Below are 20,909 nucleotides of genomic sequence, written 5' to 3' on the forward strand. Positions count from 1 at the left end.
AATTTTTCATAATAATATATATAAAATAAACGAGAGTAATGATACCTTCCTTTCATGTATAGTGTACATGTAAGACAAACAGATTCTTTAAATTCATCGCTGTCATTACATCAGTCTATTAGCATCTCATTCGCAATGAAATAATTTGCATTTCACGTGTGCAGAAAATGATTCATATTTTGGTAATAGGAATTGTACTTCTCTTTAGCGTATCTTACAAAAGTATAAGCACGCATTGCAGAAAGCACTTTTTAGAACAAAAAAATCAACGAAAGACTGACTTGCCTTTCGCTAGTAGTAAAATCGTTTTAAACGTCTTATGTAAACAAGACCACAAGCTGAAATAACTGCACAAAAATATGAGATTGTAAACGTATATTGCATTTAACACCAGAGAGAGAGAGAGAGAGACTTGAACGCTCCAAGGCTGCGGGTAAAAACTTGTACGAATTGGTCCAAAATCAACGAATTAGTATGCATTCATAGTGCAATGTTCTCGTTTAAAGTAAAATTCACTAACAAACTCAAATTCGTATATTCGAGCTCTCATCATGATTTTGATTTCAGTCTTCATGAAACGAGTCTTAATTTATACAGATTTTTTGTTATTGTACGAATGAGTAAGTGCTAATTATTAGATCTAGTTGATTAAGTGCACACTAATTTTGAAACATGAAATAATAATGTAAATAGCATTCATTTCTGTGAACTCAGGTTTATTCGCGAATATTAGTATGTTCAGTAGTCAGGCTAGAGACCGACCGGAATGAAAATAATGAGCTATGTAACAGAACTTGTTTTCATTGTACAGATAAGATCGAGGATGAAATACATGTACTCGTTCACTGTCCGTTGTATGTTGATGTTCAGGAGGGTTGACATAATTTATAACTGATATAGTCTTTAATTGTAAGCTATGTAAATATTGTCGTTGTTTTTAGGGTCTGTTAGTTATAAATCAAGCGTGGGTAACCATTGCTAATGAGTTAATTTCCGACCTGGTCATAATATACTTGATTTCTTAAACCATTTTATATTATGCGCGTTAGTGCATCTTATCGCAGTGTCATTGTTTTACGTAAATATATTTATATATCTATCAACGGTTACTAGATTTACCGAAAGCGCGGGTACAAATTAATGCTCGTGTAAACACGTTCATAAAAACATAAATTGCATCAAGATTATGACTTTGTTGAAATTATGATCTGTTTACGTCGTATTTGCTCAATCAGCATTTAGTAGTATAAGTCTTATAATCTAAGTAATTTACGTCATCAACAATGCCACCAAAACCGTTTATGCGATTCTAATTAAGAGCGCAGTATTTAGCAGATTTGAATAGAAACCAACACTCGTTAAGTCATGTAACGCGCTAAAGAAAGTATATAATGGCCATTGAAGAAACATGCCTAATTTGTGAAATTTCTGAAGTCGCGAATTCTTCAGAATTGTGAAAATGAGTCGCGAACTTGCAATATTTGCGAAAACACGTGAGTTTTCCAAATTGTGATTTTTTAAAGATTAAATGTAGTAAATAGTTAGTATTCAATAATTTCATTTTTTTTACACTTCATTTATTCGGAAATTTAAACATCGCATGCCATTAAACTGAAATAATGACCCTATGATTATATCTTCAATATACTTAGTATAAGAATAATTTTTGTGTGAACGCATCTCCTTGCAATTTCAATTGATTTTCTTTCAACTCATGGACATTATTCAGGGCGACATGCAGTTGTGCGTAATTGCGGAAAGTTATGTACTGTCTATTATGTAGAAAGTTATGGCCATTGGAATATCTGATTCTATTAACCCCAATTGTTCCTGAATCTGAATACCTAATTCCCCCATACAAAGGTTAATATTTATGTGTAAATTGTTATTCATGATAACAATTCACTGTCTCAGTAAAACGGCTATTACCGTCAAACACAGTATTTATATAGTATTCCGTATCTGAAAAAGTGTTCATTTCATAAAGCATGTATGTTTCCTTGGTTAAGAAAAAAAAATATTCATATGTTGAATAAGGTTGAGCATTTTGATCGAGGCAATGTAAATACAAACACGCTTGTATGTGTTAGTGTTATTCTATTATATCATTAAAACACCCTTGTAAATGTTTGGTCATATCTTCTGACCACATCTAGAATATCAGAACCATACTACGGAATTTCAATAACATCTTTTGCAAAAATTGATTGTGTATATTTGTAAGTATTATACTGAATAATACAAATAAATCCGTATCAACTCGCTTTCAACTGTGTTTCTGTTTTTGAAGTTTTTAATATGCATTGTTTATTCGTACACAGTACGGTGTGCCAAACCTGTAATAGTGAGAATTGAGCCATGAATACATTGTATCCTAAATGAATACACAAGATCCTTATCAGTGAATTCATTATATGATTTTCTCCAGAAATGAGATACACAGTAAATTCGCTGCTGCCTAATACACAACTCATAGTGAAACATTTGTAATTGAAAAATAAATGACCGCACACTATAGAATCGTCATTATAATTATCATGTTTCTTGATATTACTTGTTTTATCACAATCGTATATAAAGTAGGGCGAGATTATTAATAGCACTATCCGGATTCCGTACTTTAATAATACTTGTTAGGATTTTCAACTAAATTTTCTGAGTCCCCTAAACCTAAATTTTCATAAAGGACCACACTCGTGTCACTTATATGCAACGTTATGAATGCCCTTCGTAACGGTCATTTGGTCACGCTTGGTCAATATTTGTGCCCGCCTGAGCCCCTCCCCTGTGATGACCCCACCAATTTAAGGTAAAACCTAAGAAACTGGTCGTATGCATGCGCGATAAGAATTTTCATCCTTCTTTGTCCCCATCTCACCTGAATCTTATTTTTCTCAATTTCTCTTGTATGAACGGAACATGAATATATTGTTTTTTCTTCACATCAAATCCCGTTCATTGTACATTAAACCATATTTACAGGTTGTTGTTTTCGTCGTCGGTGCAAATGACATCGGCACAAAGACCCCGGTTCGAGTTTTTGAGGACATCGTGGCACTCTGTGAAGGGGTACACAACGCTACACCAAGCGCGACTATCCTTATATCCGAACTACTCCCAAGGGCACGGAACCGCTTCAATGGCAACGGTTATCGACAAGACTTCCTAGAACACTGGAACTACGATGCTGGCGTTGTCAACAAGCTGCTACGCGAGTTTGCCAGCAAGGTGCCGTGGGTTCGTGTCATTGAACATCCGGAATTCCACACCATGTTCGGTAAACAAACTTACGTTTTACTGTATCTTCTTATACTATGTGAACCCGTAATATCGATCCACACGTTTAACTATCGATAATGCTTTTGGATATTTGAGTTTGATAGTACTATTCTTTCGCCCGCAAGTAACTTCAATTTTCCCTGAATATGTAATATGAAAAGACGCTACAATTGGCTAATGTTTTACGCTCTCTTAAAGTTTGTTAACTATTGGCCTACTTACATCAAGCTTCCGTGCGGCAGAGTTTGAGAGGTCGCATATAGAACGGGAGGTTATGGGTTCGAAGACCGCCAATATCAGGATGTTTTGACATTCAAAAACTATTTTGCTAACACACATTGGAAAAATATAGATGTTGACATTGGTGATCAATCTTGTGGCACTGTTATTATATATTATGTATTCAACATAACTATGGTGGTATCATGGAATATCGACCTCGACTTAAATGTCCATCATCTTTAATTATGGCGAACAACGCAAATTCGTAACACATGGGTGTTTCGTAAACAATGCGAAATTTTAAATTTTGAAGAAAAACTTAACTGCTATTCTTATTATTGTTTATCTATACATTTCTCTAAAAACAATAGTTGTTCATTTTTTTAACAATCTTAGCTTGGTCTCATTGCAGGAGCCAATGTCTATCTCCTCAGCAGAGATGGTCTGCATCTGACCATAGATGGTACGAACACGGTTGCAAGCAACATAGAAACAGCCGTCACGTCTCTAACGAAACCAACTAGACCGACTTACCCAGGGCCTGATACTCAGTCCAGCCGTCCCGCGCCTACACATACAACACCGACATACGAATATGGACCCCGGCGTTACAGTGATGTTCTATCAGGTCAGGGCGTAACGTCACATGGTGGTGGTGGTGGTGGTAGTAGGGGTGGTGGTGGTAGTGGTGGTGGTTGTTGTGGTGTTGGCGGTGGTGGTAGTGGTAGTGGTGGTGGTGGCGGTGGTGGTGGTAGGGGTGGTGGTGGTGGTGGTGGCGTTGGTGGTGGTGGTGGTGGTGTTGGTAGTAGGGATGGTGGTAGTAGGGGTGGTGGTGGTGGTGTGGTGGTAGTAGGGGTGGTGGTGTTGGTAGTAGGGTTGGTGGTAGTAGGGGTGGTATTGGTGGTGGTGGTGGTGGTGGTGGTGGTTGGTGGTTGTTGGTAGTAGGGATGGTGGTGGTAGGGGTGGTGGTGGTGGTAGAAGGGGTGGTTGGTAGTGGTGGTGGTGGCGTGTGGTGGTGGTAGTAGGGGTGGTGGTGGTGGTAGTGGTGGTGGTGGTAGTGGTGGTGGTGGCGGTGGTGGTGGTAGAGGTGGCGGTGGTGTTGATGGTGGTGGTGTTGGTAATAGGAGTGGTGGGTAGTAGGGGTGGTATTGGTGGTGGTGGTGGTGGTAGTAGGGATGGTGGTGGTAGTACGGGTGGTGGTAGTGTTGGTGGTAGTGGTAGTGGCGGTGGTGGTGGTAGGGGTGGTGGTGTTGGTAGTAGGGATGGTGGTAGTAGGGGTGGTATTGATGGTGGTGGTGGTGGTAGTGTTGGTAGAAGGGGTGGTGGTGGTGGTGGTGGTGATGGTGGTGGTGAGACGCGACACGAGCAGCACGCTTCTCCATATACTCATCTCGAACTTGATGAGATAGTCCGATGGATTGAAGATGCTACCAAAGTTCCGCACGGTAGAAAAAGACAGTCCGGTGGGGGCGGTACTGCAGTAGTACATTCAAACCAGAAGGAACCATTGTCTGCACAGATTGTTGACGACATAATGGGTGCTTGTGAGGCTGGGCAAGGTAAGGTATCAACTGACATGCCTTTCAACATAAGTGGTGGGGATATATATGTGGTAGCTTTAGACTCATTAGCAATGAAAAAAGACGTTCGCGTGGACAAATATATGTGGGTAAATAACGGTCGCAGACGCTTTCCAAAGAAAAAACCAACGATGTTTAAGTCATTTTTCAAAATTAAATTAGTCGAAAACCAACATTCACAATCTTTTCAAAAGCATTTATACGAACGCTTAGAAAATGGAAAATTTGCAATTATACATTACCTTGGAGACCCCACCATATATACACCACTAGCACATGGGAATTCTAAGAGTAAGGAAACGGTGTTTATAAGAACAAATCCTTCTGTTATTGAACATATCAAGTCACGTGCTGATGATGAAACCGTTAGTGCTAATTTTATAGACAAAGAATTGAAATGCAAAGCTGAGAAAGGTACAGATTTTGGTGTAAAAACAGCAAGAAACGTTCGCCAGGTAAAAAATCATTTATACAAAAGTAGAAGTGAAAAACGTTATAGCAACGACGAAATATATAATCTCTGTGAAATTTCAATAGATTTAGAAAATTTTAACAAACAAATTGACGTCTTTCCATCCCTGGTGTGCATATCGGGGTTGGAAGAAATACTGACAGAATTCAATGAATTACTAATGTTCGACTCCGATACACCCCTAAAAATGTTTTATGACACAACTTATAAAATGGGGCACTTGTTTGTTAGTGTTCTGTCATATCAACATATTTTGTTTGAAGGCAATAAAATAGTGCCCGTAGCATTCATGATGCACGAACGGCGAGACGCAAAATTCCATGAAAGGTTTTTCAGTGTTTTAAAGGAACATATTCCAAATTTAAAAAGAACACATTTTCCGCTAATTTGTGATCGCGAGGCCGGAATAAAATTAGCAATTCAGAATTCGCTACCCAACATACAAATTATTCACTGCTGGAATCACATACGAACAGACGTAACTACTTGGCTTAAGAAAACTAATGCAAAAAGTGATGATTTCTCCGTGTACACTAAACATGTGCAAGACTTAATGAAATGTGCAACTGAAGACGATTACACTGACCATAAATCTAAAATAGAACAAGAGTGGAGCCAGGAATTTAAGAACTATTTTGACAGACATTTGCATCAAACCATTTTGAATAATTCTGGTCGTTGGGTGTTAGAAAAATTAGGCATATACAATCCCTACTCAGGAATAACCAGTAACCCCGCCGAATCAATTAATAATATGATAAAAGCAATACAACACAGGAAAGAGCTACCGGTAGATTTAATATGTTTAAACTTACTAATGTGTCAAAAATCAGTTTATGCAGACATACAATGTGGTCGAGCAGGATTTGGTAATTTTAAATTAAGAAAAGACTGTGAATACGCCAGATTAGACAGAAGTGAAATTAATGTACCCCACATATCCGGTACACCGGATGATATTTTAAGACAAGCGAAAGAAGCACTAGAGCATTTCCAAAAATCAGGTGAAATTACTGATAAACCGATTGAAACCAATTTAATAACAAGAGAAAATGTCATCGACGGAGAAAAAAATAATTTGGAAATATTTAAAGATAAAAACATTACTTGTATTGACGATAAGGAATTAGGGGAAAGGAAGGGTATTGAAAAGAATATGTCCCAAAAAGCTTTGGCGGAATTTATTATAAATAATGATAAAATAAAATTAATCCCATCCATGAAAACCTTTATTGTTGAGGGAATACATGGCTCCAAACGTTTGGTGACAATCATGCCAAAAGAAACATGTAGTTGTCCGTCAACTGGACTTTGTTATCACCTACTAGCGGTTAAAATGACTCTGAATATTGATGGAATCTGTGATAAACGCACGGTTAAAAATCTCACGCTTCTTCGAAAAAATAGCAAACCGCGTGTTGCCAAAAAAACGGGACAAAAGAAACCGAAAAAAGCCGACTTCGAAATTAACCCAGCACCCGATTCAATACTCATGACACCAACTGGAAAATCATGCGACACATCGCTGAAACAAAAGCTCGCCAATTTAATAGCATCAACCCCAAAAACACCAACGTCTAAAAAAAGAAGCCGGAACACCAACAATTCATTCACTTCTTGTAAACAAATAAAGTTTGACAACAATTTAAGTTCAATTGCAGAAGACGTTCTCGAAGAAGAAAACCATTTAAATATAAGCAGCGATGATTCATTTACCAGTGAACAGACGTGTTTTAATCAAATGATCATTGATGACGCGGAAGACGATAATGTAGAAATTGCAAATATATCTACAATAGATTTAGAGCTAGTTAAAAATCCATCCGGGTGGCTGAACGACCCAATAATAAACAAATGTCAGCAAATGCTAAAAGAACAATTCGCGCTTGACAGTGGGATGCAGAACACACTTCTTGCTCCGTACTTTAATCATGATTTAGGTACCTGGGATATAAATAAACGTTTAACGAAACAAAATCCCCCGTCCGCCCAAATACATTACAACGCCAGTAATCACTGGGTATTATCATACCAATCACAGAAAGATCGACATGTTATTGTGGTGGACAGTTTAAAATCTCCAAGAACTCTAAACAGTAGTATTTCAATTCAAATCGCTCAAATCTATGAAAATGGAGAGCGCAGTGTACAAGTACAAATACCCGACGTACAACGTCAACCTAATTACACAGATTGTGGTGTTTTTGCTATTGCCAATCTTACTGAGGTGTTACACAACAATTATGATGTAGATTTTTCAATTATCAGATATGATATACCAAGAATGAGAGCACATTTATTAGAATGTATTACTAAACAACAGTTTACAACATTTCCAAAAATAGAAAAAATGCCAAAAATGCCGTGTAAAGTAGCAAAAAGTTGTTCTATTAAGATTTTTTGCGCTTGTAAGTTGCCTGATATAGTTGGCGATATGGTGGAATGTGACAATAAAAGATGCAAAATGAATAGATGGTTTCACAAAAGATGTGTTGGGTACACAATGACAAACCAAGATGAAAAATGGTTGTGTCCATACTGCACATGGTAATTTGAGATGAACAAGCACTGAGATAAAGGTATGTGATTATGGTACAACAATTATATCTTAATGTTTATAAATATGATATCTATTTAGATATAATGTAATGATATCCTCCAGTACAGTTACTTTTATGGTGTCATTTCCATTATAACAAATTAATCTATCTCGTCCAATAAAATGCAATTTATGCCTTCGACATCCAGCCCCGGAAAAAGGGGGGGGGATAACTTCCTATATACGGGTATATAGGGATGTGCCGAAAATACGGGGTGAGTTTTTCGACTAAAATTACTGATATGGGTATGGTTTTGAGAATCTAAGTATAGATATGTGTATTGAAATCCGAACTTTGCTTGTATTTAAATGCATATATATTTGAAAGTATTTTAAGTATCAAAATGGGTTTGATAAATTTCATACTGGATTTACAAATAGACAGATAATTCAATAAGTATACTGGACAAATCGTCATTGATTGCATTGGACTCCGAATATACAACGAAAAAAAGTCTAAAGGTATATTTACAATGATATGCACAACCATTTTTGTACTTCAGTCACTTTTTCGCAATTTAATTTAAACCACACCATTATTGATAACGTTTGTTTCGAACGCTAACCATTCTGACCATTTTTTTACAAACCCGCGATCACGTAGAAGCGAGTTATTTTATGCCTATGGAAGTTTTCTAGTATGCATGACAAACACAAGATCCAAAATGCGTTTTGGGCTCGTTCGAATTTTTAACAAATATTTTACTGTTAACTAAAATGCCACGTCCGACTTGTCATTAAAATCCAGAGAGTCAAACGAAATGCACATCCACATTATGCTCTCTTTCAATTTATCTTACATTTTTTTAACCACATACACATGTCTGCTCTTTTTTTAATCTTATCGAAGTTTACAATAATGCATGACAAACAAACAATCCTAAATACGTTTTGCATTTGATGATGCTTTGAATAAATAATTAACTGTTAAAAACAAACCACGTTCATATGTCGTCGCTAATTCTATCGAAAATGCGTTTAAACTATGTGTCGTATTCTGAGAAAACTGGGCATAATGCATGTGCGTACAGTGTCGTCCCAGATTAGCCTGTGCAGTTCGCACAGGCTTATGAGGGACGACACTTTCCGCCTTAATGGTATCTTTGCTAAGAAGAGACTTCATTTAAACGAAAAATGTCATAACAGCGAAGAGTGTCGACCCTGTTTAGCCTGTGTGGACTGTATGTTAAATATTTTGAGGTTAAACTAGTTTTTTTCGTCACTGAAATGACCACACACGATATACGTCACAAATCTCCTAATTTAAATGTAAAGCTACAAGGCAATGCAAAATTAATAAAACATTATCTTATGAAAATGAATGAAGATGTTTCGATTAAAGATTTATAAATTTACGGAAAAAGATTTTATGTTAGTCAATTGTGTTTTGCTATGAGCAGGGATGTGCGAATAACTGTAAACTTTTGCTGAGCAAGTCATTCATGCTATAATACAGAATTGCAGTTTACCTACATATTTTTCAAAAGGTCAGATAGCTTAATTGGTAGAGCAACCCAGGCCGGTATCATTAGATGGCTCATGGGTGGGTTCGGGTTCGAATCCCGATCTGAACTTCGTAGGTAAACTTGTGGTTGCAAGGCTGGAAACGGATAGTGTGACAATTTGTTTTCGGCGGGGTTTTGGGCTAACCGTTCAGTTCATCAGTTCGTCTAGTCACATGAAACCGTTTAATATGGCCTGTTTGTTGTTTAATTGCTGATTAACATATTTGACACAAATCGTGCAGTCCCGCTTTAACTCCTTATTTATGTTGGCTATATTGCACTTTACCGGTACGCTGCCATCATGGATTCCGAAATTTGCGCAACTTAACACTAATTATAAGGGCTTGGGTTATAGTGCGTACCGGTAAAGTGCAATTGCCCCGGACTGTTTAGTTGCTCTTATCCGCAGATGGTATTCGAACCATATATACTTCAGATGAGTGCAGACATAAGGTGATTTTATCTATTTTACAAACAGCAGCTTTTGTGCGATTTTAAAACAAAAAAGTTACTTAGTTACAAGGACTGTTATGTTGCTCTTATCTGCAGTTGGTTTTCGATCCATAAATGTTTCTTCCCGATTTGTGCAAAATAAGGGTTTATATGAACTACACGGTCGGCAAATTATCACCATTTTACAAACGGAAGCTTTTGTGGGCTTTTCAAACATTGCCTCGTGTGACCTTTTAAACTGCAAATATATCGTTCTAAATCATAAAACAATTTCAATGAAATGTACATGTAATTCTTTGGAAACGTTTTTCTAAGCAAGTTAATCATGCTATTCAACAGCATTGCAGTTTACCCATATATTTTTCAAAAGGTCAGAATAGCTTAATTGGTAGAGCAACCCAGGCCGGAATCATATCTTATTTAGATGGCTAATGGGTGGTTTCGGGTTCGAATCCCGATCTGACCTTCGTAGGTAAATTGTGGTTGCAAGGATGGCAACGAATAGGATGACAATCTGTTTTGGGCGGGGTTTTTGGGCTAACAGTTCAGTTCATTAGGTCACATGAAACCCTTTAATATGGCCCGTTTGTTGTTGAATTGCTGATTAAAGTAATAATTGAAAGTTCATTTCCTTACTTTTTAATAAAAGTCTTTACGAACTCCAGGTTCTTCTGCTAGAAGTGCCTTTAATGATTTAATTCAAATATTTTCTGTATATAAGTTGTGAGTTAGTTTCTTCACGGTGCGTATATTGTATATTGTCATCTAGATTTGCGTGTGTAAAAAAAACCGTTAAAACAGGCCGACTTTGTCCGCGATTTACAGGCCGACTACGACCCTGCCATACAATATTTTGATATGGTTAGAATCTGTAGAGGATCTTCTTTACAACGGTACCATTACAATTAATATCGGACGAATAATAATGCATTTATAACCATTTATATCGGTTCCTGGTTTTCTTTACGGCATTAGCGTGTGTAAAAAAAAACGTTAAAACAGGCCGACTTTGTCCGCGATTTACAGGCCGACTACGACCCTGCCATAAAATATTTTGATATGGTTAGAATCTGTAGAGGATCTTTTTTACAACGGTACCATTATAATTAATATCGGACGAATAATAATGCATTTATAACCATTTATATCGGTTCCGGGTTTTCTTTACGGCATTTGCGTGTGTAAAAAAACCGTTAAAACAGGCCGACTTTGTCCGCGATTTACAGGCCGACTACGACCCTGCCATAAAATATTTTGATATGGTTAGAATCTGTAGAGGATCTTCTTTACAACGGTACCATTATAATTAATATCGGACGAATAATAATGAAGTTATAACCATTTATATCGGTTCCGGGTTTTCTTCTCGGCATTTGCGTGTGTAAAAAAAAACGTTAAAACAGGCCGACTTTGTCCGCGATTTACAGGCCGACTACGACCCTGCCATACAATATTTTGATATGGTTAGAATCTGTAGAGGATCTTCTTTACAACGGTACCATTATAATTAATATCGGACGAATAATAATGCATTTATAACCATTTATATCGGTTCCGGGTTTTCTTCTCGGCATTTGCGTGTGTAAAAAAAACCGTTAAAACAGGCCGACTTTGTCCGCGATTTACAGGCCGACTACGACCCTGCCATACAATATTTTGATATGGTTAGAATCTGTAGAGGATCTTCTTTACAACGGTACCATTATAATTAATATCGGACGAATAATAATGAAGTCATAACCATTTATATCGGTTCCGGGTTTTCTTCTCGGCATTTGCGTGTGTAAAAAAAAACGTTAAAACAGGCCGACTTTGTCCGCGATTTACAGGCCGACTACGACCCTGCCATAAAATATTTTGATATGGTTAGAATTTGTAGAGGATCTTCTTTACAACGGTACCATTATAATTAATATCGGACGAATAATAATGAAGTTATAACCATTTATATCGGTTCCGGGTTTTCTTTTCGGCATTTGCGTGTGTAAAAAAAAACGTTAAAACAGGCCGACTTTGTCCGCGATTTACAGGCCGACTACGACCCTGCCATAAAATATTTTGATATGGTTAGAATCTGTAGAGGATCTTCTTTACAACGGTACCATTATAATTAATATCGGACGAATAATAATGAAGTTATAACCATTTATATCGGATCCGGGTTTTCTTTTCGGCATTTGCGTGTGTAAAAAAAAACGTTAAAACAGGCCGACTTTGTCCGCGATTTACAGGCCGACTACGACCCTGCCATAAAATATTTTGATATGGTTAGAATCTGTAGAGGATCTTCTTTACAACGGTACCATTATAATTAATATCGGACGAATAATAATGAAGTTATAACCATTTATATCGGATCCGGGTTTTCTTTTCGGCATTTGCGTGTGTAAAAAAAAACGTTAAAACAGGCCGACTTTGTCCGCGATTTACAGGCCGACTACGACCCTGCCATAAAATATTTTGATATGGTTAGAATCTGTAGAGGATCTTCTTTACAACGGTACCATTATAATTAATATCGGACGAATAATAATGAAGTTATAACCATTTATATCGGATCCGGGTTTTCTTTTCGGCATTTGCGTGTGTAAAAAAAAACGTTAAAACAGGCCGACTTTGTCCGCGATTTACAGGCCGACTACGACCCTGCCATAAAATATTTTGATATGGTTAGAATCTGTAGAGGATCTTCTTTACAACGGTACCATTATAATTAATATCGGACGAATAATAATGAAGTTATAACCATTTATATCGGATCCGGGTTTTACCATAAAGATTTCCGGATAGTTCCGGGTTTTATACCTCCCCAGATATAAGGCTTTTGATTGGCTATTGCACTGAGGAAGTTATCTTTTTGAAAACAACAACTTTTGAAAAATAAGCTGGTGTCAGCAATTGAATATTGAGCTAAATTTAATTCAGCAACATTAATATAAAGAAGTGAAAGACTTATAATGGTAGTGTAAAATGTCTTGAAATTCTGTCAGCATGAAGTATTGTGTGATGAAAACAATGTGTTTTTTACTGCAATGTGGAAATCAATAATAAGTTGGTTGGAAAGGAGGTTGAACTGCCTGTTGTTGTTTTTGGAATACTGAAGAACAGTTTTAACAGGTTTGTATTGTCATTTCTTTACCCCTTTTTTTATTTAGTTTATTGAATTAATTATGATCATTATCATATTTATGTATTGTCACTGGGAAATGTAAATGGATAAGTTATTGTATTGCAATTTAAAGGATAAACAACACATTTTGAAGCAAAAATAGATAAACTTACACATGAAATAGTGTAAATGTTGTGTACAGTGAATAATTATGGTTGTGTTTCATGGTTATTGTCATCTAAAATTTTATTTATATCTATTTCTGGTTATTACTGAACGGATTTCTTTCCCTCATACTTAATTAGAACGTATATATTTTAATTTTGAAGGTTAAACTCTTGCCACAAGGCAAAATTGACATCGATGGGAAGATCCTTTGGAAAGAATGTGCATCATCGCCTGCCTGACGTATGGACTTTTAAACCTGGTTTTTACCCTGCACAAGCTGGCAAACTTGAGGGGAACAAGAGTGGGAAAACCTCGCCCTGTCCTTGACCAAGAAAGCTCGATTTGTTGAGAGGTAAACTATACAGGTTATTGCATTTACAATGCCACCAGACCACACAGCCAAATGAGACCACGCATCTTGGTACATTTTCAAACTGCATTTTCTACCAAACGCAATTTCTTTTAATAATTGATGAAAAGTGCTAAGTCACATGTGATCACGGGATTAAAATTTCAAAAATAAACAAACAAAAACAACAAGCAAATAACTTAAATTTATTTTTATTAAAGCAACAAGATTACCATAACAGCAATATTTCATAGATAAGTGGAACGAAAACATAACCAATCAACATGTTTGAAGAATGCCTTGCCCTTTTGAAAGTGATATGGTATTAATCCTTTGCAGATCAACTGGCATAAGAGATGCTCAAGAGGAGAAGGACACAAGCAGCATCAATGGTACAACTACGTGTCGCTCCAGCGCCCGCTTTCCAGGTCTCTACCAGCTGCTTTCCAGGTCCCTCCACCCGCCAAGATCAGGTCTAATTCCCTGCACTGGCTGCTTTACAGGTCCCCTAGCAGTCAAGGTCTCTCCAGTAGCTGCTGTGCAGGTCCCAACACCGTATGCCGTCAAGGTCCCTCCATAAGCTGAAATCCAGGTTCCTCATTCCACTGCGGTGCAGGTACCTCCAACAGCTGAGATCCAGGTCTCTGCAGCAGCTGCGGTCTAAATACTCCACCCGCAGTGGTCCATTGCGGTCAACCTTTTGCTTTAAAATCTTCCATAAATGTCTATTATTTTATAATGTATTGTAAAAATAATCTGTTTGTATAAATTTGCGGTGTACTATTTTTGTCATATAAACATAATTTTCGTACACATTGCGTTTTTTTCCCTTTTAACCACATGGGGCTTATAATGAACTGTTGTAATTGCTTCACAAAAACCATTTTTTCTAGAACATATCAGTCCAAAATTATTTTTTTTCACACTGCAAAATCCCACAAAAGGCTCACAAAAAACCTACTTTCTTAAAAAAACTCACTAAAACACTGTTAAAACCCACAAAAATCAACTTACCCAAACCCACAAATTTCTTTTGTTTTTTTTCACAGATAAAATACTGTTAATAACTAGGTTTAAAGCGAGTTAAAAGCTTGTTTTCACTGTGAAAAAAACTAACAAAGGCGTGCTTTCAGCTCACTTTTCGCTCACTTAAAAACCGTGTTTAGCCTGCTTATAGCTCACATAAAAAACACACTTTTTACCCACTTAAAACCAACTCCACAGACAGAAGTTGGTCTAAGCATGTTTAAAAAACCTCAAAAAACCAACTTGTAGAAAATCATACTCACTTTAAACCCACTTAAGATGGTTAAAAAACCCACTATGTTGGTTTAAAGCGAGTTAAACCAAGATTTAACTCAGAAAAAACCAAGTCGGTAAGCTAAAAAACCCAGTCGGTAAGCTAAAAGCGTGTCTGAAAAACCCGCTTTTAGCACAGTGCAAATACAGCAGAGTTAAACACAGATGCCTGAAAAAAACTCACTTTAAACCCACTTAAGACGGTTAAAAAACCACTATGTTGGCTTTAAGCGAGTTAAACCAAGATTCAACTCAGATAAAACCAAGTCGGTAAGCAAAAAGTGTGTTTAAAAGACTCGCTTTTAACTCGGTGCCAATACCGCAGGGTTAAACCCAGTTTAAAACTGGGTTATAACCGGATTTTGCTCACTTTTTTGACAAGGGCTTTCCCCAAGAGAAAGGCCCCTTCCCAAAAATGAATTTCTTTAAAATGATGCAATTTTCCCCATATTTTAAGCTTTAAATTTGGGAACAAAATCCCTTTCCTCAGTTTTGTGATAATGTTTTGTCCAAAATGTAAGGACAGGCCCTTTCCCCAAATAAAGAAAACAAAGCCCTGGAAAGAAAACTAAAACCATCTTATAATACAATCCAACCAAGTGTGACATAAATATTACAGCAAGTCCCAGAAAAGATTAATTATATACAACATGAATCACACACATCATCATGTTAACACTACCTGCAAGGTGGTTCCATTAGTCATTGCACATACATGTAGATAAAACACCATTTAGGATGTTCCATTAGTCATTGCACATAGATAAAACACCATTTAGTGCATCTCGTGGCAAAAATCAGAGAAATCAAGATTCTGTTTAAAGGTCCTAGATGGAATTGGGAGGTTGTGAGCAGGTAGTGTTTATCCATTTATCTTCAACCTTAACAAGAGGGTCAAATGTCCTTAAGCGCTCACCTGAGATCGCAAGGAACTTAAAAGTTTTAAGCATGTAGTGTTCAATCAAAATTGCCTCATAACCTGACAATCATTTTTTTAATTGACCACAATTTGCAAAATATTCATAGAATCAAAGTTTTGAAGTAAGGGATAAGGATGTTAGACGACATACATCATTTTGGGTTAACTAAACCACCTGAATTAGTCTTCAGTCCAAAACTAGGCCCAATTTTGTCAAGGTGAAAAATAAAAAAATGAGATCAGGTGATATGTTTCAGCGTTTTGAATTTTTTTAAGACATTAAGACATCTGAGCAAATATACTACTCAAAATTTGCTAAGGATCACTTTTTAAAATATGTGTAACTTGAAGTTCACCCCTAGCTAGATTCAGCCAGCGTAACGCATCATGATAAATCAATACATAAAAATAAAATCAAAAACACACATTCTAATATCAAAACCTGCAAAATAACAATTTATATTAAATTAAATTGAAGATAATGTGAAAATAAAAAGTGATCCTTAGCAAATTTTGAGTAGCAGTCTTTCCGAAATACCGTTGGTCCTCGGATTTTTCCGATAATAATTTGGAAAATCCGGAAATGATTCTAATATTACCGGACCTCGTGTCCGGTTATAAAATTATGGCGAAATTTGGAATTCCATAAGCTATTTCCAGAAAAGTTTCATGGCAAAAGTGGGAATTTACTGAGTTATTTATGAATAATCCAATCATGTAAAACATTTTTTCATTGGTTGCATTTCTTGAATGACGTACGTGCATATACGGTATCCGAAGATTTTTGCTGCGTCGTCAATGCAAATTACACACTACGTCATCACTATATGAGTAGATTCGCAAAGGGAGAGAAACGATACCATATACTTTTGGTTCCCGTTATATCCGATTAATTCGTAAGCAAGCAGGGCATTAAATTAATCTGATAATATTAAAATATTGTTAAAAATGTCATCTTTGTCTTTCGTCATCATTTTTTACTTTTTGGGCCTGAAATAATCAGTCTGGGCCGGAAATGGCTGCATGATTATAGGACCTCATGGCCGGCAATAAATTATAATTTTGGGAAGGACTGGAGTAGTATATAAGAGCTTTGCAGTAAGTACTATTGGTGCTCAGGCCTTTTCCTGGCATTTCTACGGGTCTGTTAAATGGACCTATTTCAAAACTCAAATCGTAAAGAAACTTTCTAAATTTGAAAAAAAAATTCCCAATTTCCAGATTTAAAAAAAATTATTTTAAATGTTTCTTATGATTATTATATCTCAATTTTATTTCAATTACATCTCACAAAGTATATAACTATAGTTTATATTATATTGTTTTTCTTATTTGAAATATTTATAAAGAGTAATATTTAATTAGTTTTTCCCAACTTAGTGGACTTTTCCTGAAAAAAATCCCAATCCAGAAATCACATTTTTTTCCAAAATGGCACAGAAAAGACCTAATGCTACATGTACATGTTAAGGAAAATTTATCATTTTGGGTTTCCCTTCTGTAGGTGCTGGGAGAGGGAATCATATAATAAAACATGGTCTTTTTTTTTCTTTGATTAGTTTACATTTATTTAATTTCTTCTGTGGAGTGAGTTTACTAAATGGTTTGATGTTTCATAACGAAATACTTGCAACAGGAAATTTGATGAGTACCTGACCACAGCAGACTGCTTTTAAGCAAATATTAAAACTACACAAATACTTGGAATTATAACACAAGCAGTTGACCGTTATTCTCAAGTGACCGGTCAGTTTTGACTGTATTTCTTTACTATTATTCACTTCAGCATATAAAATGTAAACATACAACTTGTATTTGGTGTTTAAAAAACATATTTTTGTTTGATATGGGGATCTTTATTGGAGTGTGGATTAGAAAACACTAAATAAAAGCATCTAAATACAAGCCATGCAGATGTCGCATTCATTACCTGAGGTCCCACAATAGAATAATTATATGTATGATAAACCATCCACAGCATCATGAAAACACCAACTGTAACCTGATTTCATTATTCATCGCACATGATTTCATACAGATAATCCACAAAGTGCAAAGCATTCAAAAACCAAACTCAGAATCAATAAGCAATTTAAAAGGCTTCTAGATGGCATGCAAAGATAGTGTCTGTGAGCAATTGCACGCAATCATTTATCATGCATCTAGAAAACAACTGTCTCAGCATCAGAGATGGAAAATACAAGACAGAAAATGAGACTGAAGTTTTTTTTACAAAGTTCATGATAGCATAGTGGATAATGATGTTTGCCTAGCGATCAGAAGGTCATAGGTTCCATCTGTTTCCTCTATAGACTCCTCAAAAAAACAGGACAGACTTGATAGTTTTACAATAAGCCTTAGGATTTCAAAGCAATAAATAAATAGTTCTATACTCAATAGGTGCTTACTAGTCACAAGTACAGCGAGCTCCAGCTTGGCCTAAAAGTAGGGACGCATATATCACCCTATCGCCCACCCAGTCCAGTTTTACCCAAGCATATGCCCTTTTCATGAACTAATTATGCAGGAAATGTTCACAGTGAAACTGAGTTTAATAAATTACATATTTTATATATTGTACAAACAATGTTTTAAATGAAAACATGCCCTTTGCACAAATCAGAGTGCTTCACTTTTCAAATCCCAAACGGAGCGGAGCACTGGCTACTGCATCAGCAATTTGGAAGGATGTGAAGTGTGTCTCCAAGATAACCCACATGAAGCTTTTATGATAAAGCACTATGTCAATAAGGAAACTGCATGCTGAAAATCATTGATTACATAAAACGTCTGGGCCATGTCTCAGATAGACAAACTTTCCTGCGTTTTGCAGACACAGAATGACGCATTTGAATAGACAATGAGTCGACTCTAAATGGAAAAAAATGCAACGCAAGAACATATGGGATTAGGACCATTACTCACGCTGTTATTAAGTCGACTTCTTCTTACTCAATGGGAAGTCTAAAAACCCACAAAAGCTGATTGTTTGTAACAAAAGGGTGGTTTAATATGCATGATTCTGCATAAGGAGAATTACATAGTGTTCAGAGAGCAATAAATATGCCAAAGCTAATGCAGAATGTATATATATGAGCCGTACTTTGTGTGTCAAGTATAGTCTAGTCTACACCCGCTAATCTGAGACAACACTTTTATAATTTTTTAACCCTTTCAGTGCTGGAACCGAATTTAAAAGGCCTTTGCAAACAGTTTGGATCCAGATGAGATGCCACAGAACGTGGCGTCTCATCAGGATCCAAACTGTTTGCTTGTTTGATAGTATTCTTTGGAAAAAAAATCGAAGAAAATGCTTATTTTAGAAATTCAGCAGACGACATTTCAGCAGACAAAAAATTTCCCAGCATGCAAAGAGTTAGAGGAAGTCTCTTCTAAATTTAAATCCAGACTAAGGAAAAATTTAAATCCCTGATAAGTCTGTGCAGACTGCTCAGGCTAATGTGGCACAATACTTTACCCACATGCATTAACCCCGATTTAATACTCAGAGAGACCGGCTAATATAAATATGTATCTGCTTATGGCCGATATATTTCCAAGATTGATTTTCAACGACTACAAGAGTTGCACCCAGAGTGGGTCAAATCACTGACAATATTTCTTTTACATGATTTCTAAAATTATTGCTAACAAGAGTTCCGCGGTCGGAGATGACCGCATTGAAGCCGGATTTTTTATTTAAATGACAGGAAAGTACCTTTCGTGTTTTTGTCAATGCAATACTTAAATTACTGAAATATTGTTCAAAGGTCAAAATGAAATGTAAGTACTTTTCAAGGCATGAGCAAACCTTGTGTTATGTTTTGAATGCATGCATATACATGAACAACAATAACATTTAAGGTCACAAATATGAACTTGAATTGACAATTAGGAAAGTTTGATCTCAATTTTTTTATTAGCAAATTAGTAACATATTGTTTGAAGTTTCCATCAATTTCATTATCTAAGTGTGCTTGCAAACCTTCATGTCAAGTTGGAAGACTCTATGTCCAAGCATACCAAAGTTATAACAATTTTAACATTTTAACATTTAAGGTCACAGTGACCTTGACCTTCAAATTAATGACATTGAAATGACCAGTGGTCATCTTCTAGTACTGGCCAATCTTTATTTCAAGTTTGAAGACTCTAGGTACAAGCATACCAAAGTTATAACATGAAATAAGAACTTTAACATTTTTACATTCAAGGTCACAGTGACCTTGACCTTCAAATGAATGACCTTGAAATGTCCAGTGGTTACTTACTAGTTCTGGCCAACCTTCATGTCAAGTTTCAAGACTCTAGGTCCAAGCATACCAAAGTTATAACAACTTTAACATTTTTACATTCAAGGTCACAGTGACCTTGACCTTCAAATGAATGACCTTGAAATGTCCAGTGGTTACTTACTAGTTCTGGCCAACCTTCATGTCAAGTTTCAAGACTCTAGGTCCAAGCATACCAAAGTTATAACAACTTTAACATTTTTATATTGAAGGTCACAGTGACCTTCACCTTCAAATAAATGACCTTGAAATGACCAGTGGTCATCTGTTAATCCTGGCCAACCTTCATGTCAAGTTTGAAGACTCTAGGTCCAAGCATACCAAAGTTATACCATGAAATAAGAACTTTAACATTTTTACATTCAAGGTCACAGTGACCTTGACCTTCAAATGAATGACCTTGAAATGACCAGTGGTTACTAACTAGTTATGGCCAACCTTCATGTCAAGTTTCAAGACTCTAGGTCCAAGCATACCAAAGTTATAACAACTTTAACATTTTTTTTATTGAAGGTCACAGTGACCTTGACCTTCAAATGAATGACCTTGAAATGACCAGTGGTCATCTGTTAATCCTGGCCAACCTTCATGTCAAGTTTGAAGACTCTAGGTCCAAGCATACCAAAGTTATACCATGAAATAAGAACTTTAACATTTTCGAGC

General features: G+C 36.3%; 1 protein-coding gene and 1 long non-coding RNA gene across 2 annotated transcripts; both read left to right on the top strand.

Annotated features, from left to right (window-relative positions):
• Positions 1-2,186: 2,186 nt before the first annotated feature.
• LOC127849295 (uncharacterized) lies at positions 2,187-5,436 on the top strand. Its single transcript, XM_052382014.1, has 3 exons — positions 2,187-3,277; positions 3,914-4,210; positions 5,426-5,436. The coding sequence occupies exons 1-3, from the start codon at positions 2,920-2,922 to the stop codon at positions 5,434-5,436; spliced, it is 666 nt and encodes a 221-aa protein (XP_052237974.1). The 5' UTR covers positions 2,187-2,919.
• A 7,512-nt stretch (positions 5,437-12,948) lies between these two features.
• LOC127847136 (uncharacterized) lies at positions 12,949-14,547 on the top strand. The gene is made up of 3 exons (XR_008033835.1): positions 12,949-13,227; positions 13,549-13,739; positions 14,076-14,547. It is a non-coding gene; the product is annotated as an uncharacterized LOC127847136 (long non-coding RNA).
• The last annotated feature ends 6,362 nt before the right edge of the window (positions 14,548-20,909 follow it).

This window comes from Dreissena polymorpha, chromosome 10 (assembly GCF_020536995.1).
Source record: "Dreissena polymorpha isolate Duluth1 chromosome 10, UMN_Dpol_1.0, whole genome shotgun sequence".
In the NCBI taxonomy this organism is placed as follows: domain Eukaryota; kingdom Metazoa; phylum Mollusca; class Bivalvia; order Myida; family Dreissenidae; genus Dreissena; species Dreissena polymorpha.

Excerpts from the sequence above, each read along its gene's own strand:
- LOC127849295 (XM_052382014.1), top strand. The coding sequence starts at position 2,920 with ATGAATATATTGTTTTTTCTTCACATCAAATCCCGTTCATTGTACATT. Across the intron at positions 3,278-3,913 it reads GGAATTCCACACCATGTTCG|GAGCCAATGTCTATCTCCTC; the intron begins GTAAACAAACTT and ends GTCTCATTGCAG.